General features: G+C 50.6%; 6 protein-coding genes across 6 annotated transcripts; 2 read left to right on the top strand and 4 right to left on the bottom strand.

Annotated features, from left to right (window-relative positions):
• Positions 1-2,404: 2,404 nt before the first annotated feature.
• Positions 2,405-4,324, bottom strand: HETIRDRAFT_103364 (uncharacterized protein; the record flags this gene model as incomplete). Its single annotated transcript, XM_009550347.1, has 1 exon — positions 2,405-4,324. The coding sequence occupies one exon, from the start codon at positions 4,322-4,324 to the stop codon at positions 2,405-2,407; it is 1,920 nt and encodes a 639-aa protein (XP_009548642.1).
• Positions 4,325-6,892: 2,568 nt separating this feature from the next.
• On the bottom strand, positions 6,893-7,387 carry HETIRDRAFT_53850 (uncharacterized protein; the record flags this gene model as incomplete). The annotated part of the gene is made up of 1 exon (XM_009549663.1): positions 6,893-7,387. A coding segment is annotated over one exon (495 nt), but the record flags the coding sequence as incomplete, so codon positions are not given.
• Positions 7,388-8,519: 1,132 nt separating this feature from the next.
• Positions 8,520-10,516, bottom strand: HETIRDRAFT_321477 (uncharacterized protein; the record flags this gene model as incomplete). Its single annotated transcript, XM_009550346.1, has 5 exons — positions 8,520-9,448; positions 9,498-9,619; positions 9,671-9,793; positions 9,865-10,169; positions 10,223-10,516. The coding sequence occupies 5 exons, from the start codon at positions 10,514-10,516 to the stop codon at positions 8,520-8,522; spliced, it is 1,773 nt and encodes a 590-aa protein (XP_009548641.1).
• A 279-nt stretch (positions 10,517-10,795) lies between these two features.
• Positions 10,796-13,302, bottom strand: HETIRDRAFT_171390 (uncharacterized protein; the record flags this gene model as incomplete). Its single annotated transcript, XM_009550345.1, has 4 exons — positions 10,796-11,904; positions 11,963-11,992; positions 12,047-13,227; positions 13,280-13,302. 4 exons carry the CDS (start codon positions 13,300-13,302, stop codon positions 10,796-10,798), a joined length of 2,343 nt encoding a protein of 780 aa, XP_009548640.1.
• A 1,435-nt stretch (positions 13,303-14,737) lies between these two features.
• On the top strand, positions 14,738-17,730 carry HETIRDRAFT_419700 (uncharacterized protein; the record flags this gene model as incomplete). Its single annotated transcript, XM_009550425.1, has 9 exons — positions 14,738-15,025; positions 15,078-15,701; positions 15,754-15,935; positions 15,992-16,157; positions 16,211-16,347; positions 16,405-16,817; positions 16,877-17,077; positions 17,128-17,242; positions 17,295-17,730. 9 exons carry the CDS (start codon positions 14,738-14,740, stop codon positions 17,728-17,730), a joined length of 2,562 nt encoding a protein of 853 aa, XP_009548720.1.
• A 1,747-nt stretch (positions 17,731-19,477) lies between these two features.
• Positions 19,478-23,538, top strand: HETIRDRAFT_322489 (uncharacterized protein; the record flags this gene model as incomplete). Its single annotated transcript, XM_009550344.1, has 4 exons — positions 19,478-19,744; positions 20,011-22,629; positions 22,688-23,292; positions 23,343-23,538. 4 exons carry the CDS (start codon positions 19,478-19,480, stop codon positions 23,536-23,538), a joined length of 3,687 nt encoding a protein of 1,228 aa, XP_009548639.1.
• Positions 23,539-24,215: the final 677 nt, after the last annotated feature.

The following is a 24,215-nucleotide window of genomic DNA, read 5'->3' as shown; positions in this document are numbered from 1 at the left end:
TCCGCCGACATGATAAGTAATAGACTCTAACCAGCTATCATCGTCGAATTCTGCTTCTTCATCTTCTCCTAACCTTCTTCTTGATAGGGCATCCTCCGCCTTGAACCTTTCTGCTGGAACATGGACCAGTGTGAAATCAAAGAGCAAGATTCCTTGAATCCATCTATTAATAGCTGCATTTGGTTGTAAGTCTGGCGAGTTTAACATCCCTTTGATGTATTTTGCATCCACCTCCACATAAAGATTCTTGACCCCTATGATGTATAGCCTATAGTGTCTGAGTGCTCTGTATAGTCCAAATAATTCCAGTTTGGGCTGAGAATATCTAGACTCAACTTCGCTCATTGGTAGCGATCCGTACCGAGCGGGTCTTCTTCTTCCTTGATCATCAAGCTGAGAGAGAATGAAACCTACAGCTACATAGCTGGAGTCAACTGATAAGATGATTGGATTTAATGACTCATAGTCAATTGGTCTGAGCGCTGGCGCTGAAGATACGAGTTGCTTGAGCATATTGAAAGCTTTTTCCCTCCTGTCATCCCAAATAAATTCTGTGTTCTTTCGCACAAGTTCTGTAAGCGGCCTAGCTATCTGTGAGTAATTTGGAATCCAAATCCTGACGGTACCGCATAGTCCTAGAAAGCCGCGCACTTCCTTTACTGTGGCCAGCGTTGGCCATTTAAGAATTTTCTCCACTTTCTTGTCTTCTGGTTTCCTCCCATCAGGAGTACACTTCTGTCCGACAATGACCACTTCCTTTCTGCAAATTTGCGCTTTGTTTGGTGAAAAGGTACCGCCCGCGTGCTTCATTCGATGCATAATCCTATGAACATCAACTGCATGCTCCCAAATAAATCTCCTGATTCCTGGATTTTCTTTTAGAACTTCTGGGTTACCGTTCTCATCAGGATAGGTAGTTTCTGGTCCTGAAATCCCTAAATCATCTACAAAAATGTTTGCTTTATCAGGTATTTCGTCTTGCAGAATAAAAACCATGCTATTCTGAAATTCTGCAACCGAGTTGGTAAATCCCATTGGCATCGAAGTTAGCCTGAGAGCACCTAAAGGAGTCAAAAAGGCTGTCAGGTCCCTGCTATCTGTATGCACTTTTCTTCCGTCAAAACCCCAGAATAAATCAAAAACTGTAGTACAAGCTCTTGCCGCAAAAGGTTCTACAAAGTCATCGACAATTGGAGGAAGTCCTGCATCCCGAATAGTAACCTTGTTTAATGGCTGAAGATCATGAACAATCCTGAGTTTTCCATTCTTCTTCAAGACGCAGAACCATCTTGACCGATATGCCGATTGACTGTGTTCATACACTCCTGCCTTTATTTTGTCTTTGAGTAACTTGATAACCTTGTCCTTGATTCCTGGAGGAATGGGAATATTTTTATGAATCCATGGTGTATGAGGTTCAACTGGAATAATATATGGAGAGAAATATGATTCCTTGAAAGTCCCTCTCTGCTCTTCTTTGAATGCCAAAGCCTCTTGATTTAACACCATAATATGTTGAAATAACTTGATTTCTTCTGGCCAAAGCCATCCTTCCTCATTAATAAGCAACATCTTCATTCCCTCCTCTGAAATCCTTTCTGTTGGCTTGAATTCCGGAGGATTAGGAGTCAAAACCGGCAGACTAAGCAAGGGATCTTCCGGGAATTGCCTCGTGACTCGGGCAAACTCCGGAAACGTTCCAGCCACTGGCTTCACCTTTTGATCGACTCGCTTATACATTGTACCCGAGAACTGATTCTCAGGCTGGCTCGGCATATTCCGATTTGCCGCCACTGCGTTCACGTGCGCCACTCGGACCGGTTCCGGCTCCTTGGACTGAGCTTTTGGTGAGCTTGATTTCTCGTCGACATAGCTGTAGACGCGTTCACATTGCTCTACAATATGCGGGCATCTCCAGACCCGTAAAAACCAAGCATACAAGCCTGCTGTAAATGAAAAATGAATGCCCTGTAGGCTCAAAAGAAGCGCGCCACCCAATCCGATCAACGCGAGCATAAATCGCCCATTCTCAAAACGTGCAGAATCGTTGTATCGTACACACAGACCGAATGCATAAGCCAAAAGCATCAAGCAGTCCACTATCATATCAGAATCATTGTAAGGAAGACACATACTGAAGCAGAAAGGAAGGCATAAAATGACTGAGCAGACAAAATATGGAAGTGCGACTGAGAAATTTCGAGATGTGCCCTCAATAGGACCGAGCTGAATACTATGGTCCTCAGGAATTTGAACATATAGGAAACTCACATATGAGTGTAACCAAAATTCGATCAAGCATGAAGAAACAAGGTTTGGGTGATAGAAAAAATGAAACTTGGATGCTGCATGTAAAAAGAAAATAAGAACGAGGCATAGCGTGAAATAACAGAACACTCGCACCCTAATCAATCTCACTAACCTCTGAAGAATTTTCCCCAGGGTATGCATACCAGGGATCCTCACGCAGGATGAGCGCGTGGACCTTCGCTTCTGCGCGCCGAAAGGAATTGTCGTAAAGATCTTGGTGAGTGCTGCGCTGTGGATCCGCGAGGTTGCTGTTGACTAGCCACCGTATAATGTCGTCATCTGCAAAATGGAGTCCTAGCAGCGTATGCAGAGCCTCAGCAAAATCCCACCTTCCAACGAGCCTGAAGTAATCGATGGTCGTCCTGAAGAATGCGCCCTCTTCCACCGTGAAGAGTGGGCTCCAGTCTCGTGGATGCACCAGCAAACTTGCAAAATCCGAGTGACTTCCAGGTGTATCAAGAAGATGGATAACACACGGGTGCTTTAATTCCCTCTGGACCTCTGAGTCCTTCTCTATTATTTCCTCCTCTGACACCTCCTCCTCCCGTTCTTCAAAGTTCTTTTTTACTCGCAGGACCAAGCGCTGGATCCTTCTTCTCCAGAAGACAACCACTGCGATTGTTGCATGAGCTAGAGCCGGCAAGTACGAAGCGCCAGGGATAAAAGGAAAGATAGGGATGTTCGGCACCATATTAGGTGAGTAGCCGACAACCGTTTGATCCGCAAGTTCAAAGAAAGTAATGGGATGTGTGTGAGCGATGTCGGATAGGTACCCCGCATCAGGGAAACTGCTCGGTGCCTCGTCAAGCCTTGCTACCACTTCACCCGTACTGGCCACCTCGACAAAGCTTCCCCTACGGACGAACTGAGGCTGGTCGTCACCGGCTGAAAGCACTTCAGGTGCCGCTAATGAAGGGATAAACGCGGCCTGCCTTCCATACTGATCTCTCAAATCCACTGAAGCGTACTCCCCACGCGCCATAACAAACGCGGCTGCCTGCCTGTCGTCTGAGCTGTGAGTCCCTTCTTCTTCCCTCTGTCCTACTGATCTGTTTTCCAGGAATCCTTCCCTCGTCGCTACCGGCTCTCTCTGCATGCTAGCTGGTGCGCATTCCAAGAGCAAGACCGATGCCTCGCGAGAGTTGTTCGGAGCAGGAGTGGAGTTATAGGAGTCGACAAGCCGATAAAAAGGAGGCTCTGAGATTTCTGCCATGAGCAGTCCAGGATCAATGGTTCCATCGTTGAAAGGTCCGTCCCCCTGACCTATATTCTGACGCCTCTCGTCACCTTCCATCCAGTCTCCCTCCCTTTCATTCAAAACCCTTCCTTCCCTTTCCCTTCTAATCGCCTCGATCCTCTCAAGCAGCCTCTGAAAACGCACCGACCCTATCCCTTCATTTGCCTGTACTGACACTGGTCCAACCATAGGTCCTTCGCGCTCCTGGTCCTCAAGTTCGTTGTCTTCCGGTAACTGTAGAGTTGGAGCTGGTGAGTCGATTTCTATCGCTTCAATGACCGGAGGTGCGTGAATGCCTGTCAGCGCCGTATTATTACCCTGTAGGTGCGTTTCTTCTTCAGTAAGCTGTCCGCTCACAATTCTATTCACAGGATTTTCCGTATTGAAGAACAGTACCTGGCTTCGAAGCGTAGGGTACTCAACCCTTTCCGACACCCCTCCCGACAATCCAAAATACGTCTTGACGAACGAATGGCCGATCCGCAACGACAAAGGTTCCCCGGGATGCGAAGACAGCTGAGCAACATGTAGCATGATCGAGGAATGATAGGTATATCCATTCTCAATACCGGCATCAAGAGCGATAGAATAAGGTGAGGTCAAAATCTGGTCAGTGAGCTGGTGAGTACGCCGTAGGTATCCAATTTCCGTGAGCGCTTGCTGAATAGCCTGAAGCGCTGTCTGCCTCGCGCCTCCATCCCACGTTGGGAGCGGTAGGTTTGCGACCGTCTCAACGAGCGGTATGTAGTCAAGGCGTATCTCTGCGGTGCCAGACATAGTGGAAAGGGATGCCGGTACGTCCTCTTCTTTAGCTATCCTGTTACTTATACCTTTTGCTTTTATTTCTAGGTGTTTCTCTTCAATTCTCGCTCCTACGGTGACGCGTCCCTCCATCCGGTCCTGTGATACTTTCTTTTGTTCGTCTGCCCTTGCTAACTCTTTTTCTTCCTTTCCAGCCTTTTCTAGCTGATTCTCGCCCATACTCGACCCTTCTCGATCCGTTCTCGAGTTGTTATCACTCGGTGAGTCCCCTACTTCTATTCCCTTCCCTGCATCCACTTTATTGACTTGTCCTATCTTATTATTCCTGGCAGCTCCATTTATACCAGTGGTACTCACACTCGGGCCCCGACGCGGTCCCACAAAATACTGGTGTAAAATTTCGTCTGGATCACCTGGATCTTTGAACAAAAGGTAAGTACCATCTCGTAATTCGTCTAGAGCCACTAGATTAGTTTCTTGCCAGGCCCTACCAAGCAGGAGCTCAAACGACACATGCGGCGCCACAAATAAATCGGCACGCGTTTGAATATTCCCGCATCGGAGCGGAACATTTGCTAGCATTCCCGGTAAGTAACCTTCACCTCCGTTTGCATCTTTCATTGTTATCCCTCGTTTCATATTCATCGGCCAACGCGCAGCTCGTTGCCAAGCATCTTTACTGATTATGTTGATGTTCGAACCAGTGTCAAATATTCCTTCAAGAATTATGCCATTGATCTCAACTGGTATTTTGATCAATGGTCTATGCGACTGATCATCTGTCAATTCATTCTCCAAGGTATTTCTTTCCTTTCCTTTTGAATTTTCCTGTTGATCCCTTTTGGCCATCAGAGACTTTCCTTCTACCTCCGAAGATGTAACCGGCCGCAGATTTTTGGTAAGCAGATTAGCCAGTTCTTTTGACGAGCCTAAAATATCTCCGACAGGCAACTGGACTGGTGACCGCAAGATTTGTCCGAGCACTGCCATAGGGTCTACGATAGTGGAAATCACTGACTGCCGAGGTGTCCTCTTCTTAGCAGGATTTCTCTTGGTTTTGTCCTCTTTTGTAGTACCTTGTGTAGCATCTTCCATAATAAAATCGTCATCATTGTTGGGATCAAACCTCATTGGTTCTTCTATTGGTGTGATCTCCACCTTTCTACGTTTTGGCTCCATCACTCTTGGTGGTAGCACATTCTCAGGCATACTTGCCCGACTTCCTGATCCCTCAGTTTGTTGAGTTCTTCTTGCTCCATCACTATCGCGGTGCACTTTAATTGAAGGTAACTCTTCCTCTTCTTCTTCTTCTTCTTCCTTCCTTCCTCTTGTTTCTTCCCATTGCACTCCTCTTCTTTCAGGTTCCTTACCTTTCCACCTCTGAGGATGACCAACCTTTTCTCCAGGAATTCTAGTTACTTCGATCGGCCTAGGAATTTCTTCCTTTTCTTTCTGTTTCTCTTTAGCTTGAGATTTATTTCTGGGTGGTGGGTATACTCCGTCAAACTCCATTTTTCTTTTCTTGTGCAGAGTCTTCTCTGTCCTTTCGACTGGATATACATCCCATAAGCTGCCTTCTGTCTGCTGTACCATATAGATTTCATCCTCTGAACCTGCGTCTGAATCAAATTCTGAATCCAGATCTGAAGTGAACCTTGCTGTGTGATAGGAATGATGATTGGGTGTGCTTGAACCTCCATCAATGGTGATCAGATTACTTCTAGTTGATCGATTCCTTTCGCGTTCAGCAGCTTGAATAATGAATTCCCCATTGAATCTTTGGATTCTTGCTCCATTTCCATGAGTAAGTCTTCCTCCATTATCCCTAGCAAGCATTCCATCCTTGATTAGTTCTGCAACTTTAGCACAGTTTGAAATTCCATGGCCCTTTTCACCACAGCCAAAGCAAATCATTTCAGAGATTGGTGGTCTAGCAGGTGGGAAATTTGGCTGAGAAATTCCTGACATCATATGGGGTGGTGCTTCTCTAGCAGGAGCTCTACGATCTGGCAAGATTGATGGTGGAGGTGTATCTAATCTAGGAGCCCGCACGACTGCCGCAACTGTTGGATCAAGCTTTAATGCCCTATAATAGACTAAGCCATAAGTTGGATCATTGATGTTCATCTTGCTCATTTGCTTGATGAGTTCTTCAATCTCGTCCTGTTGTTCACTCTGTCTTAGTTTCGCAGCAGAAGGAGGTGGTGTACCTCTTCTTTTTGGTCTGCGCTCTTCCCCACTTCTTGGTTCCTTCATGCGACTTTGATGCTCCCTCTCATATCTAACCTTCTTCCTACTTTCCTTCTTCTTCCTCTCTGCTTTGGCTTTCCTTGCCTCGACTACCCTGATATCCTCATCTGTGCTCTCTTCTGTTGAAGATTCTGAATCGCCAGACCAATCTGTTCCAAATTCATCACTGTCATCCGATTCCACATACTCGTCGAATTTTTCTCTCTGCAGAATTTTTTCCGCAATATCTGATACCTCCTTCATAAGATAGGGTTTAGAGTTATCCCTAGTGGGCTGAGATGCAAGCAGTCTTGCTTCAATCCTAGACCGCAGACCACGTCCAATACCTGCCCAGAAGTAAGTATTCAATTCATCTTCAGTAATCTTACCTTTTCCTTTTAACCATCCACCAATCTTGATATAATCTCTAGCATATCTCCACCATGCTGCTAGGTCTCCCATACGCTTGTACTTGGTCTTCTTCACAAACTCTGTAAGATCCTTCTTCTTGAAACGCTGAGTATAGAGAGCAGCATCATAGTACTTCTCTAGATCCTTCTTCAATGCATCCCACTGTCCATCAATAAATGACTTCAATCCTTCAATGAACTCAACAACACTTGTAGAGCAGTAGAGTCTAATAGTCTCGCACTTGTCTTGGTCTGAAGTGATGTCATGTTGTTGGCACAACCTTTCAAAGTGTCTGATAAACCTTGAGACTTCTCTGTAATCTCCAGTGAACTTCTTCGGTGCTTTCTTGTTTCCAACAAGAGGTAGGGTAAGAATGGATTCTGCGGTATTGATGATGGGGTTGGTAGGTGCTGTAGTGATGTTATGACCACCACCCATTGTGGGAGGTTGCAAGCCTTGAGACATGATGAATGTATTGATGACTGACTAGTGACCAAAGAATATTCGATAAAATAATAGTTTCTGTGTGAAAATACCTCAACGATGTGAAGGTATATAGCCTAGAATGTCGGCAACAATACCCCCTCGCGGTGGGCTCCAATTATGTCGCGGTGAGGAATGGTTTCTCCCCTAGATACGATCGGGGTTTCCTGTTTTTCCGGATGTACCTAGTGTTCGTTTGATTGCTGTTCTAGATGATACCTTCTGGTGTTGGCACGATACACAGATGTTGGTCACAGTTATAGGCAATGATGAGAATATCCTGAGCTATTTAGCGAATTTCTGAAGTGGTGCCGGACCACTAACAAAGACAATACTCCGTAAACGTTGAGAATAAAGAGGAGAGGCTTAAGAACTTTGTGATTCAAGTTGCTGAGGTGCTACACAGATTGAAGGCGAGCTACTAGTTCGTCTAGTATCCCTACAAGTCTTGCAGCTTATCTCCAACTGATATCACTCAAAGAACTTATTGACTGGCACTGACTGACTGAGTAAAAGTAAGAGGGAGAGATGGTCTCTGCCTGAAGCAGGACATTCAGCCTCCTTATATACTATTTCAAGTGGGAATCTCCTTCCTAGTATATACAGGCTGAGTAGAGTCATTGTGAGTCACAAAGAATGCTGTAGAAATAAAAAGAATTAGGAGGAAAGCAGAGGAACAGAAAGGAAAGTAAAAGAAAGGCTCAGAATGTGGTAGAATATTCCTTCAGCTTCCTTCAGAACTGCTCAGAACCTTCCCCTCCTTTCAGCTTGGAATGCCCTAGACCTTGCCCCTTTCCTAAACATTCTCCATCCTTCTACTAAAGCTCCCTTCTATTCTACCAGATTCCACTGCTTTCTTTCCATTCCTTATTGTCTTGCCATGGTCTAGCCCTTTCTGAAATAGACCCTAGGCTCTGGAATCTGTCCCAAAAGCGAATTATAAGTATGAAAAGGGATAGGAAATCAAGTTTAAGTGGTAAAATACTCGAAAAATATGTAGAAAATCGGAATTAAATGTCCTGTCCCTTCCAGGTTGTTTCTCTTTTCTTTCTTCTAGTCAGATATTCTGCCCTCCATTCTACCATCACTATTTGATGCCTAACAATGTGCGAGCGCGACAGCGTGGTCGTCCTTCAACTCCCTGTGGAATCACCGGCGATTGCGTGCTCCCCACTACACTCTCAACCGGGCCAACAAACCGCACACGAGGTGCGCCCGCATGACTCTCCACACCCCCGCCTTCGTCCTCGTCCGATGTGTCTATCCCCATACTGCTGACATCCGCCCTAGCAGCATTGATCGTCCCCACACGCCCGCCAATCTGACCACGCCCACGCCCACGCCCACGCCCACGCCCATGCCCACGCCCACGCCCACGCCCACGACCCACATCTCCATCGACCCGCAGCGCCGGCTCGCGCATGCTCGTGTCTTGTCCTCGAGTGACTGCTGATCCCAACTCACCGACGACGCTGGGGTCGTGCAACCCTCCAGACGACTCTGATGCCGTATCATCGCCTTGCACGTTCTCATCAGCAGCGTGCACCCCGGGAAGTGTGTGTGGTAAACTAGAGTGGGCGACCAAGCCGGGCCCGTCTTCATTTTGAGCGGCCACACAGCGTTGTGCCAAAATCTTTAATCCCATCTCAGAGATTACTTGGCCATGGGGCTCTGGCAGGGAACCCATCCCAACCGTCTTCGCGCCGTCTACTGAGTCGCTCGTCTGTGCAGGGCCAGGCTCCATCCAAGGCCTCACTTCAGCAGCACTGCCGTCCACCTCGCCTGGCCAAAAATCTCCCGACTCCCCCTCCGGTGACGCTGCGGCGATCGAGCTGTGCGCCTCGGATGGTGTGCCATTCGAGTGCTCCCCCTCCGGTGACGCTACGGCAATTGAGCTGTTGACCACCGATAGTGCGCCATTCGAGGAGTCCGCCTCAGGTGATGCTGCGGCAATCGACGCGTCCGCCGCAGATGAACCCGCCGCAATAGAAGAGCGCACACCTTCGCTTGGAAGCCCTATCAAAGGTTGTCAGTCATTATCAGCCCGAGACGACCAGCTACTCACGATCATAAATGCTTTCCAGGAATGCCCAAAACAAACTATGCAAACGCTGCCTTGAAACTCCCGATTTGCTCGTGAACGCCCGCTCAAAGTTTTTTGAATCGGCATCCACACCAGTGCATTCGCTGCATCCTTATTAATGACATTGTATGGTCCATCGGGCGTGGGGGACTCACACGTGCGCGTTGATATCACCATTGATGCCGATGCCCCCCATCATCACCATCCCCACCCATCCAGTTTCCTCATACCAATGTTCCATCGTCTTTTTAATTGTCGTGGGCATGTTCTTGGCTTTCCTGAGGTGCACGATTCCGCAAATCGCATGTACTGAGTGACGATCCCAATCCACACGAAAAGTCTCACTCACTTGCCACGTAAGTATTCACTGCGCGGCGCAGAAGCGGCCTCCTTGCGTGTCGAGTTAAGCAGCAATGCCTGTTCCTCCAGCTCCGCGACTTCCTCACCCGTGAGAGTGTCGAATGCTACGGTGACGCGCGTCGACCACTGTCCCACGGATTCTCCAGCCACCGCCTCCGGGCGTTTGGGGTGATCAGCCTTGAACAACGAGCGCGCGGTGTAGTTCCTCACGACGCCTGTGATTACCGGCTGCACCACTACAACAGGGGCGGACTTGCGATTCTCGCTGTGCGCTTTGCACCAGTTGTAAATGCGCTTGAATAGTCATCAGTCAAGCGCGGACACTCGCCCTCTTCGTAAGAACTCACGGTGGAAACCCCTTCCAAACGGCTATCACACTCAGCCTCCGACTCAGCCACTCGTTTGACAAGTAGATGTCGACGATGGGGCCGCTTTTCGGCAGCTTGTCGTACTGCAAACTCCGCGGTGGTTTCGGCCGCGAAAGGTCTGTTGAAAGCCTCTTTGTAGCGTGTGGTGATGAGGCCCGCAACACGCTTCAATGCCCCTTTGCTGGAGTTCTGGAGTATCTCGCGGGCCGTGGGGCTGATGAACACGGTGCGGATGAGTTCCTTTTCACAGGACAGCCATTTCCTGATAGCCATGGTGGAGGATGAGAGGAAGGTCCTGTTTGCGAGTCGCACACCCAGATTTTATAGGCATGACTCAGACGACTACAGAAAATTTTGTCAGCATCGCTGCCCGGTAGGACGACTCTCCCGCGTTTCCGTATCACTCTTGGGAGATGTTTTGCAATGCTCTCTTGTGATCCAATCTACGCGGCATGTTTCATGGCGAACAAATGCGAAACAGAACTATACAATTTAAGTCCTTGATACACTGTAAATAAGCTGACATGAAATCTTGTGGAGGAGGTAGAAACGCTAATATAGGACGGTTTTGGTGGGGGGAAGCCAATAAGGTCGCATGAGTGGAAATGTCGGGGATCGCCCTCGAAGGGAATAGAAACGTCGGCAGTAGTACAATACTACCTCCTTCTCAAGTTCTGCAAACGTGTCCTGCCGCTCTTTGCGCTCATCCCACCGTGGGAGACGGGGCTCCTCAATCGGCCAAGCCTCTAGCGCGAACAGCATTCGACCGATGGCTGCCCGCCGCACTCTCCACTCTGGCGAGGTAAGCCAGTCCTGGGAATCCTTCCCTGGTTCTTCCCACACTCTGCACTCGTCGTTCCATATGCTCATGATGTCGAAGTGGCGCGGACGACGGAGCTTGGTCTTGGCCAGATTGTACAAGTCTGGTACCACCTCCTGGTCGAGTGCCAATAGCTCGAGGCGGAACATCGTGACCGATATCTCCCATGTCAATGTCGCCCACAGGCGTTTGTCCACCAAGGCCTGATGGAAATCGATGGGCTTCTTCTCCCACTTGGGCAGAGGGGTGTCGTCAGGCACATATGGGCTAAATCCACCATGCACGCCGAATCGAACGTGTATGTCCACCCGCTCCATAAGTCGCCGGAGCCGACGCCTATCCGTCGTGTTCAATTGCGCCCCGTCGCCCGACCGCGCATCTGCCCGCCCGCGCTTCCCCAGACTGGTGGTACCCTCCGGGGCTTCATGCAAACATGCGATATCCTCGCGAGATGATTGGGGTTGAATCGCCGCATCCTTAGGATAATGTACGGCAAAGTACCGTCCCTCCAGCGCAATACGCCATTGCGCGGCTGTCATCAACACTGGTGCCTGGTCCACATTGGCATAAGCCTTAAACAGGCACCATTCCCGTATGCGCAGCCAGTTCTGGACCTTCTGGGCATGCGCGTCGCCTTCGGCAAAGAACAGATGCAAGGGAGGGAGTATGTACGTGAGGGCTCGCTTCGAATCCGGTTTGGCCAGTGCGGGTGCCGCGTCCAGAATGACGTTCCATGGACTCGCTACTTCACACATCCAATGCGGGCGGTTGCCCGGCGGACGTGTGGCTTGAGGGGCTCGCCGGTGCCCTTTTCGGGGGCCCTTTCTCTTCTTTCGGGAGTCTACATCGGGCTGTCAGATCGGGCCATCGGAAAATCCATATGAGGGCATATGACGCACCACTTGGAGAGCCCCCGGCCACATGGTCATCTGGTAGGCACATGGTCAGTCTCGATTGTTATCACCCACAAATGACCCACGGACCTCGCTGGATCTCAGCCATCCCAGCCTCCGTATCTTCTTCTATCATGTGATCCTCTAGTCCTTGACGATCGACCTCAAGAACAGGAACGGCGCGTCGAACGGTTGGCTTGCCTGTGAGGCTGTATCGGCGAAGCATGTCCCCGAAACCCTGTAAACTTTCATCGAGAATCTTGGCCTCAATGAAGTCCGGTGCAACCAACTGGCGACCACGATGAGACATCACCGTCTCCGAGCTGAAATGGATGATCGGCAAGATCGGCTCATGAACACGAATAATGGTCGTCCGTGTCGTGAGGGTGTGCAAAGGGCGCACCCACCACACTGGCACTCCACACCGGTGCATGGTGTGCACGATTGATTCTTTTTTCGTGAACACCCCTCGGAGCGGCAGTACGTTGTCATAGTCTGCAAACTCCGGGTTGTCCAGGCGTGGCTTGATAATCGTCATGTAGATTAACCACGCACGCAATCCGAGAATGAGGCGTTGGGTGTCTCGATACCACAACACCACGTCGAAGTAAGACATGGGGGTCTCTTGAAGACGAGAGCAAGCGCGTCGAAGGTAGTCAATTTCCCGCAGAACATAATGTTTGCGGCGCTCCGTGTACTGCTCTCGATCACTTCGGTGTGCAAACATGCTGTCCAGCTCCGTATCCACCACCTTAAGCACCATCACAATGATTTCGTTGGCCGCTGACCACAAGCGTCCGTGTAGGGGTGGAGCCAGGAAACCGACGTCCTCGTGGGGCAGGTGAAGAGACACAACAAAGTCGGAGTCCTCGAGGCCTTCCCAGGCGATGGCCGGATGCTGGAAATCCGGTAGCGTGCACTTCAAGTCGAGCAATGGATTTTCCTGGAATTTGAGATTGAACATCAGGTCCGGGTTCCCCGGCGCCGCCAGGGTGTGCGGCTCCTGCTCATCGAAGACTTGCGGCCACTTGACATGTTCGAAGGCGCCCAGCATTCCATCGGCGTAGAACCGAAGGGGTTGGCCTCGACGATGCATGGGAAGTTCTGGGACGAATTCCACATTGGGCGACGAAATCCACACGCCCCCATTGCTGTTGGGAAAGGGCGCCAAAGTGAGGCAGTCATTGTGCGCCAGCACGATGCCCTCCGTCAAAGGCTGGCGATGGGCGAGCACCTGCGCCATAGAGGTGAAGGGCGTCGGGTTGTAATCGCTGTACGATACCGGTGAGTCCTCATTCACTACGTTATTCACCACGCACTTACGTGGAATTGGGATCTGCCATCATAGGACACAGGGTATACTCTCTCACGAGAGAGCGTTCTGCAATTGATCATGAATCAATGCAGGTTAGAACTCGCATCACAAGTGGGCCTACCTTATTTTGCAAAAGGTTAGTTGTGTGACGCGCGAGGGCTTCCTCGGAATTCCTGATCGGGTTAGGTTAGGACGTTGTTGAAGGCTTCCTGAGGCTGCCAGGAGGATAATCCGCCTCCAGAGCTTGCGGAGGGTGCACGTGGGTGCGTGGGTCGGTGAGTCGGTGCCCGTCAGGCTACCTCACGTCCGAAAGACAGAGGTGGTGTCTCGCGCCCGAAAGGCGGAGACTTGCAATGACGGGTACAGGGGGGTCCAGGGAGAGTCGGCACAGGTCGGCTTTGAAGGGAGGCCAAGGCTTGAGGCGTTGGCTTATATGTTGCATAAACTGGTTGAGTCACGGGTGAAGACGACGAACACTGTTTGCTTACCGTCCGGGGGAGCAGTTGAGGTCAAAATGCTGAGGGATTGGCTGACCGCCCCTGGGTTAGCTTCTGAGATGAATGTCACAGAGTGAGGAAATGCAGGCGGCGAGGGCGCCGATAGAGGACTCACCTGAGATTAGGTTACACGGCGCGGCGGTTGTACTCAAGGGGCTTGGGAATGCTTGGGTGGTGGAGGTCGATGCCGGGAAGGACAAGTGAGTGGCCGTGGTTGGGGCGCGGCAGTATAGGAGGTGAGGAGGACGACGGTGAGCGAGATCAGGGGCACTCCAGTGTGGGGAACGGAAGCAAATCGATTGTTGAATCGCCGTGTGTGAGGGAGTGGTTAGGGTTGGCCCCCAGAGCGCCGCGATGATGACAAATAGCTTGCACGTGCTGCATGGCACGAGGAAAATTTTGTCGAAGTCCAACGTCCACCATTTCAGACCGATAGGTGTGCTATTGCTCCTGTCAGGTCAGCTCCTCTCTCCTTCCCCCCTATTCGTTGTATCGCTGCCAACCCCGACGCTGACATTCCACCAGTTTGGATCCAGTACGATCTTTCGTTGATCCTCAGCGCTCCAAACTTACTTCCTTACAGACTTCACAAGGATTTGACAAGGCTCTCACCTCAACACTGTCTACGCGGACGATCACCTCCTCTTCCTCTGCTTCGTCGCAACGGCTTTCCGCCTTTCGGGCGCGAAATCCTGCCTCCGTCTCACGGACGTTGAGGTTCCGTTGTCGACGAGTTGAGTGAAACTCGTCTCACCGACACGGGCGAGCCCCCCCACGCGATTGATTCCTCAAACATTTTTCGCAAGTACTAGGACGCCTTATTGACGGCACGACCGCCAGCGAGCCCCGTCGACAGGACATCCGTGGGTTCTCCTGCTTCCCTTACATGCAATCTCGCACCACAGTACGTATCTTCATGACGTTGAGACGACAACCGAGCGGCTCACTTGAGGGCCAGACAACACTGCGATGCCATCACGTTCCTCTACTCAGAGATCGCCTTCCAAAAGGATCCGATTTACGTCGGATCGCGGCGCTCAACATTCCTTGACCCAGACGTCCACGGGCCTCTCCTCGGATGCCAAGTGTGACCCATGGGCTGCCATGAGAGGCGTCCATCTACTCCCTGCAGCTCCCGGCACGCCCACCTGGGAATCTCTGCCCGAGCCCGGGGCTCTCCATGGACCTCACAACACAGAATACGAGATGATGGAGGCGAGCATCGACACGCCGCCGAAACGCCAGAGCAACACAATTGTAAGGGTGATGCGCATTTCATGCAATCACACACTGACAGGATTTGTCGCAGGCACCCTCTGTGAGGATGACTCAATTCATGGACGAATGGGCTCCCTTGGCATTCTGCGAGCTATTGGCCGTCGAGGCGCCCCCGCCTGACATGCGATGTTCGCGGTGTCCTCAAGGATCTGGGCACGCAAGGAGCCCTCTCATTGTTTATCGATGTGTGGAATGCTTGCGTACACATCAATACTGCCAGTCGTGCATGATTTCCACTCATGAGTCCATGCCTTTCCATCGCATCGAGCAGTGGACGGATGAGAAAGGCTTCTGGGAAAAAAAGTGTCTGGCAGACCTTGGGTTGCGGTTGCACCTAGGACATGACAGCCAGAAGTGCCCCATAGCAATCAATGGTCCTCGAGAAATGACGATCGTCCATGAACACGGCATCTCCATCATCCTAATTCACTTTTGCGAATGCCTTCATCATCATACCAGTCTCGCAACGCCGGATTCTCTCCAGCTCCTCCGTTGTGGCTTATTTCCGGGGTCGTGGGAGAAGCCGAGGACGGCGTTCACCGTCCAGGTTCTGAAGAGTTTTCACCTGCTGGCGTTGCAATCGCAGATCACAGCCCACGACTTCATGAGGTACCTCAGGCGCAAAACAGATAATGTATTTCCTGACTCTACACCGGTGAGCAATATCTCTTTATCCGGAGCTCCTGAAAATTGACGGGCCGGGCCAGGATCGCTACCGGGAATTATTGATCACAATGCGAGAGTGGACGTACCTAGTCGCCGTGAAACGCGCCGGCCAGGCTCCAGCTCGCAACATGACCATCGGCAGTTTGGCAGTGCTCTGTCCCGCTTGCCCGCAGCCCGACATCAACATGGCGCCCAATTGGCGTGAGCGACCTCACTCGCAGAGGTATCTGTGTTTGCAATTCTATATGTCACGTCGCAGAGAGTTGACGGTTAAAACAGCTTCTTGGATGCACTTTTCCACACGATTGATGGCAATTTTCACCAGAACCAAAAGATCAAGCCCTTGGATCCCAACGACTTCCCTCTGACCTTGGGCACGGGCTATTTCGCGCATGAGGGAGACTTTGAGGCATATCAGAAACTACTGGGACCGATGGAACGCGAGGTACGGCACTGATCTATCATGGCGGTCCCGCTCTGTCTGATTTCGTGCTCCAGCCGTCTACGTGCCATCAGTTTGGAGCCATGGGCTATGGAGGGTATTGGGGTAAGGTATCCGGAACAGTCGGTCTTTCCTGTGCCCGACACATGTTCGTGTTGCCGGGGGGAGGGGTAGACCTACAAAAGGGGGAAAGGTATGCCCTGAAGTGCGCTTAGCAATTATGCCCTAGATTGATGTCACCACTCTCCAGATTTGCCAATGTTGATTTCGCGATGGCATCTGGCTTGAAGCGTTGGATGGAACTGCGCTTGCACGTCTCAGGCTACGACATCAATTGTCAGTATCGGATCCACTTCGACAAACGAATGGCATGGATGGGCGATAATACAGGGCACCTTCCAGCTGTATCTGGGGCTCGATTCCCTACCACAGTGGCAGCTGTCGGGAAATTTCATCTCCCGGCGCACAAAGCGTCATGTCGGTATAAGTTCTCATACCATTGGTTGCCCGGCGTGGGGATGACGGATGGCGAGGCCCCTGAACGAATCTGGGCGATCTTGAATGACATCGGAGGCAGCACTCGTGAGATGACCTCAGGACATCGTCACGACGTCATCAATGATCACCACTCAGACATGAATGTGCGACGAACCCACAGCATCGGTAGGTGTGGACCTGTGCATCTATCTATCCTCAGTCTAACCCTCATGTGCCCACACCAGTGAAGGCCACATCGAAGAAGTATGACCAAGCGCGTACGGAGTACGTCAGGGCGAAGGATGCACTGCAGCGCTTGGAAACTCAAATCGAGCCTGGGACTCTGGCTCAATGGAAGGTCGAGGAACAGAATTGGCTAGAGAAGGTGGTGGACATGAAACAGCACGATACCTTGCACAACCCGTATGAGCCACGGAACGACAAAGGTCCGTCACTCAAGTGGGCTGCGTTAAACGACTCGCTGACCCCTCTGCAGGGCTCACTCAGAGACAAGCGTTAAGCTTGCTGCAGAGGCGTGGAGACGGTGTAGATGCCATGGGCGCAGGGATGGTGGGAGCAGTTGCGGAGGGTATGGAGTTGCAAAAGCTCAGGTGAGTCACATCCTTGTCATCTGGGTGTCCTGGTCTGATTCATTGAATGCAGGGAGGATCTTCTGAACGAGTTGGAGTTGGCTGACGAGAAGTTGCTAGAGGACTCGGAGCTGGGACACCGCTTTATGACACGACATCAGACGTGGCGTGCACTACACGAACAATATGTTCAGCCCGCGATTCATGAAGCCATGAACGATAGTGACGCAGTGAACTGCTCGTCCATCAAATTTAATGTTCGCGGGCCGCTGATCGAACAAGAAAAGCACACGGCACACGACGAAGCAGGTGCTCGTCCACACTCGGCAAAACGTAATGCTGCTTCATTACACACAGAGCGGCCCAGCACCGTAGCGAGCCAATCGTTGAGGAGTGCAGCGTGGCACAGGGTCCAAGCCATGGCTGTCAACCTGCCGTCCGATTATGCTTTAGCGATCACCACCCATAGTGCTATGTCCCAGGCTGCAGAGGTCGAGAGGCGATTATGACAAGGGCAAGCCAACGACGCCCTCGATGATTTGAGGGCTCACGTCATAACGTCCTATGCGGTGAAGCAGGAGAAACGGGCAGGTTCTGGTCAGATCCACAACACGCGCGCGAACCTCAAGATAAAAAATCACAAGCTGGCCGTCGATGCTGCAGCATCGAGGTACAGGCTTGCGCGTAGCAAACTCGTGAGTCTCGGTCTCTCGCCAGAAGACCCCACGTATAGGGAACTCCAAGTCTCCGACGTCGTCCCCTTTACTGTATATACCGTGGATCAACAACTGGGAGATAGCAAGAGACAGCCGTCCTGGATCTGGTCGGACTTCCACTTTGTCGAGGGCCAGAATGAAGAAATCCGGCAATACTGTGAGGAGAGTGAGTGCATTCTATCCCTGTATCATGTCAGCCTCATCACTTATGGTCATTTAGTGTTGAAGGTGCATTGGTTCCGTCGAAGCGCGCTAAAAACGCGGTGGCAAGAGCAGCTCATGTTGGTCGAAGAAGAGATGTGTCGGATCTTACGCTTCTTCGACTACCATGAAGAGTTATGGAGGAGTCGAGTAACGTCGGGGGGGGGAACGGCTGGGCTCTCGGCCTATGCACGCAAGTAAGTGCTACGTTCAGCGTTTGGAGTTGAAATTAAGCTTTGCATCAGACAGGCGGCCCGGTATTTGCGGCTTCGTCACAACGGCTTTGTGGAGTTTTCAAAAAGGATTCATGTTATTTAGATGATTGCGCGCCAATATAAACGTCAGAGCGGCCATTCCTATCTGGAGTGTAGAGTGTCGAGTGGTAAGTTGTAATGCCCAAGTGGGAGTACGATAAGCGTGAGGTAGGGTTTTGAGTTATTCGATACGTGAAGATGTCTCTTATTATGTAATTTTCTCTACAGGTGCGTTGAGCTGTATGTTTCCGGCCCTTCATTGCTTTCATCTGGCATCACAGGGCCAAAAACCGGTTGTATCCCAGCAGGATGTCTCTGGCCGGTCATTGTTTTTTGTTAATCACTTGTTCATACTGTGTGTACTTAGTGGAGTGGACTTTATATTTATGCAAGGGAGCGTGGTGTAGTGGTCATGTTGTCTGATCGATAGTGGTTTGGATCCTTGGGATGTTAGGTTCGATTCCCCACCTTGCCATGTTTGCTTCACTATTTTGACTGCAGTGGCCGCATGCTGAGGTCAGCGCGCCAGAGATATCCGGCTGACCAGGCGCGTCAGAGGGATCCGGGCCGCGGTGCTAGGTAGGGTACTGAGACAACCGGATATCTCCGGCTGTAACCGGCCATCTCCGGCTGATGTGTGTACACGTCACGGTAATATCCGGGTAACTGAAGTCCCTCAGAGAAATGAGTTTGGCCGATATTGGTTGAGCAAGAGGCTGAGGCTGCAAGAGGTCATGTTGAGAATGAGAGCAATCAACTTGGGCCCGCAAAAATTACGACAAGTGAGCGTGGGAGGATTAACCCAACTTCCCAACGACTCTCCCAGAATTCGACTCTGACATCGTTCGCTTGACATCTGCATATTTCTAATTCGCACTGGGCTGCATGGCCATTGAATATTGGGACACAATCTTCAAGGCGCGCCCTCAAGTGCAATCCTGCATGGATGAAGGATGTCCGAAGATCTAGATCAAGCATCTTATGTTCCTAGCGATCCCGGCCAGGATGGCGAGTTTTTGACTTTACACTTTATTTTCTCATGTTTAGTCACAGCTGATTCATGGAAATGCATTTCAAGCTCATGTATGCCCCTCAGATCCATTGATGTCGAAAACCTCACCCAGACTAACCTTCTACAGGACGTCATTGAGGATCAAGAGCAAGCCATATACGACCTTGCGAACTCCATTCTCTCGAACAGCAAGGATTCTGGTCCAATATCGGCACTTGAGACCGTCATCTACTTCCTTCGTGAATCCTTACAATTGCGCCCCCGCCTTCACCCTCGTAGATCTGAATCGCTCCATCATCTTGCTACTGCCCTCATAACCAGATTCGATCGCATCGGTCAGGTTGCAGATCTAGAAGAGGCTATTCGCCTGCGCGGAGAATTCTTAGCGGCATGGAAGAGCTCCCTCAAGTCTGAAACAGACGTACTGTACGGTTGTGTGTTCAGGTACGTCTATATGTTTCATGAGTCCCACAATAGTCAGATGTTTATTTTGGAGGCAGAAAGCTTCCAAAGAATTCACAGTCGATCAGTGAAGACGATCGTCTATCGTCGCAGATGGTAGTGTTTGCGACTGCTACTTTGACAGAATTCCATCAGGCTGCTGAGATCTCAAGTCTCAATCTCGCTATTGCTTTGCATCGTGATGCTCTTCGTTTGCGCGGTCCACAGCATCCCAAATACTCAGCCTCGTTGGTCGGCTTGGCCGAAGGGCTCAGTGAACGCTTTCGCTGCACCGGTCAAGTACAAGACGCTTACGAGGCGGCACTGTTGTACAGCAAATCCTTCCATCTCCAACCTACATCACATTCCGACCATCTAGCATCCTCGTCACTTGTTGCAGCATTGCTCACGCGATTCAGCGCCATTGGCCAGCCACAAGATTTTTATAGTGCAGTCTCGCGACATCACGGATCACAGATGATAGGCCAGGAAGACCAATTGGAAGCGTATGGGTTGGGCTACAGGGCTGGCGAGCTCGTCGCTACGTTCCGTCAAAACGGTCAAACCTCAGATCTTGACGCAGGCATTTGGCTGTACAGGCAAGCCCTCGTTCTACTGTCAGCTCATGACCCAAACCGCACCAAGTTTATGATAAATCTGTCGAGCGCCCTTACCACGCGATTCGAGAACTCTGGTCATCGCGCTGATTCGTTAGAGGCAGTCGCTATCAATCGCGAGGTCCTCAAATTACTATCTCAGTCGCATCCTGACCGTTCCATGGTCCTCAACAACCTTGCAAATACTCTAGACATGCGATACGGTCAGATGGGTCAGCTCGAGGACCTGCACGAGGCACTTTTACTTCACCGAGACGCACTGAAGCGTCGACCTATACCTCATCCCGATCGAGCGATGTCACTGAGCAACCTTGCTTCTACCCTTGGCGCACTATTCGGTCGAACGGGGGAGTTGGCAGACTTGGACGAAGCTGTCAAATTGCTTCGGGAGGCTCTTATTTTGCGCCCCGCACCACACTCTATGCGATCACACTCACTGAACAATCTCGCCACTGCTCTTGATACACGATTCACACAAACAGGCCAAATAGACGATCTCGATGAGGCGATATCTCTTCATCGCGAGGCCCGTTTACTCTTACCTCCGCCACATCCCGAGCGGCCGTACTCTCTGATAAACCTTGCAAATGCTCTTGTTGCTCGATTCGACCAAACAAGACAACAGGTAGACCTCAATGAAGCCATAGCATTGTTCAGGGCTGCTCTGATGCAGCTACCCAAACAGCATACCAGTCGCCCAGGTTCTATGAGTGTCCTTGGTTCTGCTCTTTCCAAACGATCTCGGAAAATTGGCCAGCTCGATGATATCGATCAAGCCGTCTCATTGCATCGTGAATCGTTGTTGCTGATACCACCGCTCGATCCTGATCGGCCGCGATTGCTTCACAATCTGGCTAACACGCTTGCAAGGCGCTTTGATAAGCAAGGTCAGATTCACGACTTGCATGAAACTGTCTGTCTTCATCGGGAGGCATTGGAGCTTCGCCCCTCAGGACACCCCGATCGACTCCTGTCGCTCAACGAGTTGGCTAGGGTTCTTTCTAGGAGGTTTGACAACACAGGCGATATCAGTGATCTTGACGAGGCCCTTCGGGCATGCCGCGAATGCGTGCATAAACTCCCAGCAGATGATCCTGCCACATGTACCTACGCAGGAACTCTAGGGGACGTACTGATGTCTTTGCATTCACATTCACAAACCCATAAATCAGATCATCTAGGCGATGCTATGGCAGCATTTCGTGCTGCTGCGACGTGTAAGTCTGCAGGTGCATTGAGACGATTCGTCGTCGCGCGACGTTGGGCTTACCATGCAGATGGTATCCACTCATCTGCGTTGGAGGCATTTCGGACTGCGATACAGCTCTTGCCTCATATAGCGATGCTCGGCTTGGATTTAACATCGCGACATGAAGTGTTATCTCAAATTTCGGGGAATAGCACCTTGGCTTGCGATGCTGCGCTTTGCGCTATACGGTCCGACCAGCCAGCAGTTGCAGTAGAGCTCATTGAAGAAGGTCGGGCCATTTTTTGGGCGCAAGCCCTGCAACTTCGTACTCCGTTAGACGATCTTCGACTCGTCAAGCCGGCGCTGGCGCAGAAATTGGAGAACATTTCGCGTGCGCTCGAACTGGGCTCTCAGCGGGAGAACTCTAGACTCACCACAGACAAGTCGCAAAAGGTGATGATGATGGAAGCCGAAGAAGTTCGATATCGTCGTCTGAACGAGGACTGGCTCCGTGCAGTTACAGAGGCTAGGGGGGTGGAAGGGTTTCGCAATTTCTTACGTCATAAAAGACTAGTCGATCTACAGAAGGCTGCATCCAATGGTCCAGTTGTCATCCTCATCGCTGGCAACACTGCGTCTTCCGCACTGATCGTCATGTCCTCCGGCGTGGAGTCTATCTTGCTTCCTAGCCTCACCCATGCGGATGTAGAAGTTCTTGTCCGCTCACTAAAAACAGCGCTTTCCTTCGATATGTATTCCTTCATGAAAACGTTGAAAGCACCTCTGAAGGCCCTCGTCGAGAAAGGCCAAGCATACCGACGCATCTCGGATTTATCAGTGCATCCCGACGAGCGGGCATACAACACAAAGCGGCGAGCTAAACGTCCTTCTGAAGAACCAGACGACGTCTTCAGAGATATCTTAGCCATTCTTTGGACATGTGTAGTCAAGCCCGTCATTCAACACTTGGCCGTGAAGGTGAGTCGATTTTTGTTCCATTCTTTTGAGACCTTAGTACATTCCCATTTATTTGCAGAAAACTAATACTCCTCCGCGCCTGTGGTGGTGCCAAACCGGATCGTTTGCACTATTGCCAATTCATGCGGCTGGCATATATGCTCCAAACCATCCGTCGACCGAGAATGCTCTTGATTACATCGTGTCGTCATACACACCGACTTTAAGTTCTCTACTTGCTCTGACACCACCTAGGGAGGATCAGTTCAAGATGGTAGTGACTATACAACCCCCAAATTCTAGGTATCGGCAGTTGCCTTGTGCTAAGGATGAGTTGAATAAGATCCAGCAGCATGTACCTGAAGAATATCTGGTCGCGTTTGGTATACCCGGGGCTCCCTCTTCCGTGGAAATGATCACTGCCAGTCTCCTGGAAGCCTCCATCGCTCACTTTGCATGTCACGGCCAGCAAGATCCCAAGCATCCGCTCGAAAGCTGCCTTCTCTTGGAAGACGGCCCGCTCAAAATTTCTCGTGTCCTTGCGACACCAAAGCCGAATGCGTGGCTGATCTTTCTAAGTGCATGTCAAACTGCGATGGGCGACGACAGACTTCCTGATGAAGTCATCCACCTCGCGGCGAGCTTCCTATTCTCCGGGTTTCGCACCGCAGTGGCCACCATGTGGTGAGTACCCCCGCTTCCTTCGGGCCACGTTTCTGAGCGTAATGATGCAGGTCAATCAGAGATAAGGATGGGCCTACCATCGCAGATCACTTCTATGCTGAACTTTTTGGTGACCAAACTATTGGCAAGGGCTCCAGCACTACAGGAGCTGCTCAAGCTCTTCATCAAGCCGTCATCAAGCTACGCACAGAATGTGAAAACGCAGCCTTCGAGCGTTGGGTGCCCTTTATCCATCTAGGTTTGTGACACCATATGATGGCCACCAAAGACATTCGAAAGCAAAAGAAAATACGACAGTATGTATGTGCAATTCTTTAGAATTATTCAGACACAAAGGAGACTGCGTTGATTTTCGCTAGTTTCGGTGTCATTGACGGCCATCCGTTGGAATGGAGTCAAATTACTCTTACTCATTCCCATAGTACACATGCCTACCACAGAACGCGTGTTGCCGGAGGTTTCCAAACATTGTATATCTAAACGCGTTCTTTGGGTGACAGCCTGTTTTCAGATTTCGATTTCAGCTTGTGTACCATACAATAGAAGTATGGCGAGATATACATATATGATCATACAACACAAACCATGATCACAGCCCTTCTTTAGAAGTCACTGGATGCGACTGGAAGTTTGGAACTTGTACATGGAAGAACACGGTCATACGGGAATGCAGATCGACGATGAGCTCCTATGGGAGCAGACAGTCATCAGCCGGATACGTACCATAGGATGCGATATGATGGACTAACACACTAAACACGGCGAATACGTATTCGGGTACAATTAGAGCAATGATCAATCATAAGTCACTGTTGGTCATTTATTCGACCTCGGTCTCATCGGCTCTGAGCACGGAAACACCGTTCCACGTCACCTTAACCTTTTCCGAGATTGCCAGTGCCAGGTCGGACACCCAAGCGAGA

This window comes from Heterobasidion irregulare (genome assembly GCF_000320585.1).
Source record: "Heterobasidion irregulare TC 32-1 unplaced genomic scaffold scaffold_07, whole genome shotgun sequence".
Taxonomy (NCBI): domain Eukaryota; kingdom Fungi; phylum Basidiomycota; class Agaricomycetes; order Russulales; family Bondarzewiaceae; genus Heterobasidion; species Heterobasidion irregulare.
Note: the sequence above shows the minus strand (reverse complement) of the source record. Positions and strands in the feature narration are given on the sequence as shown.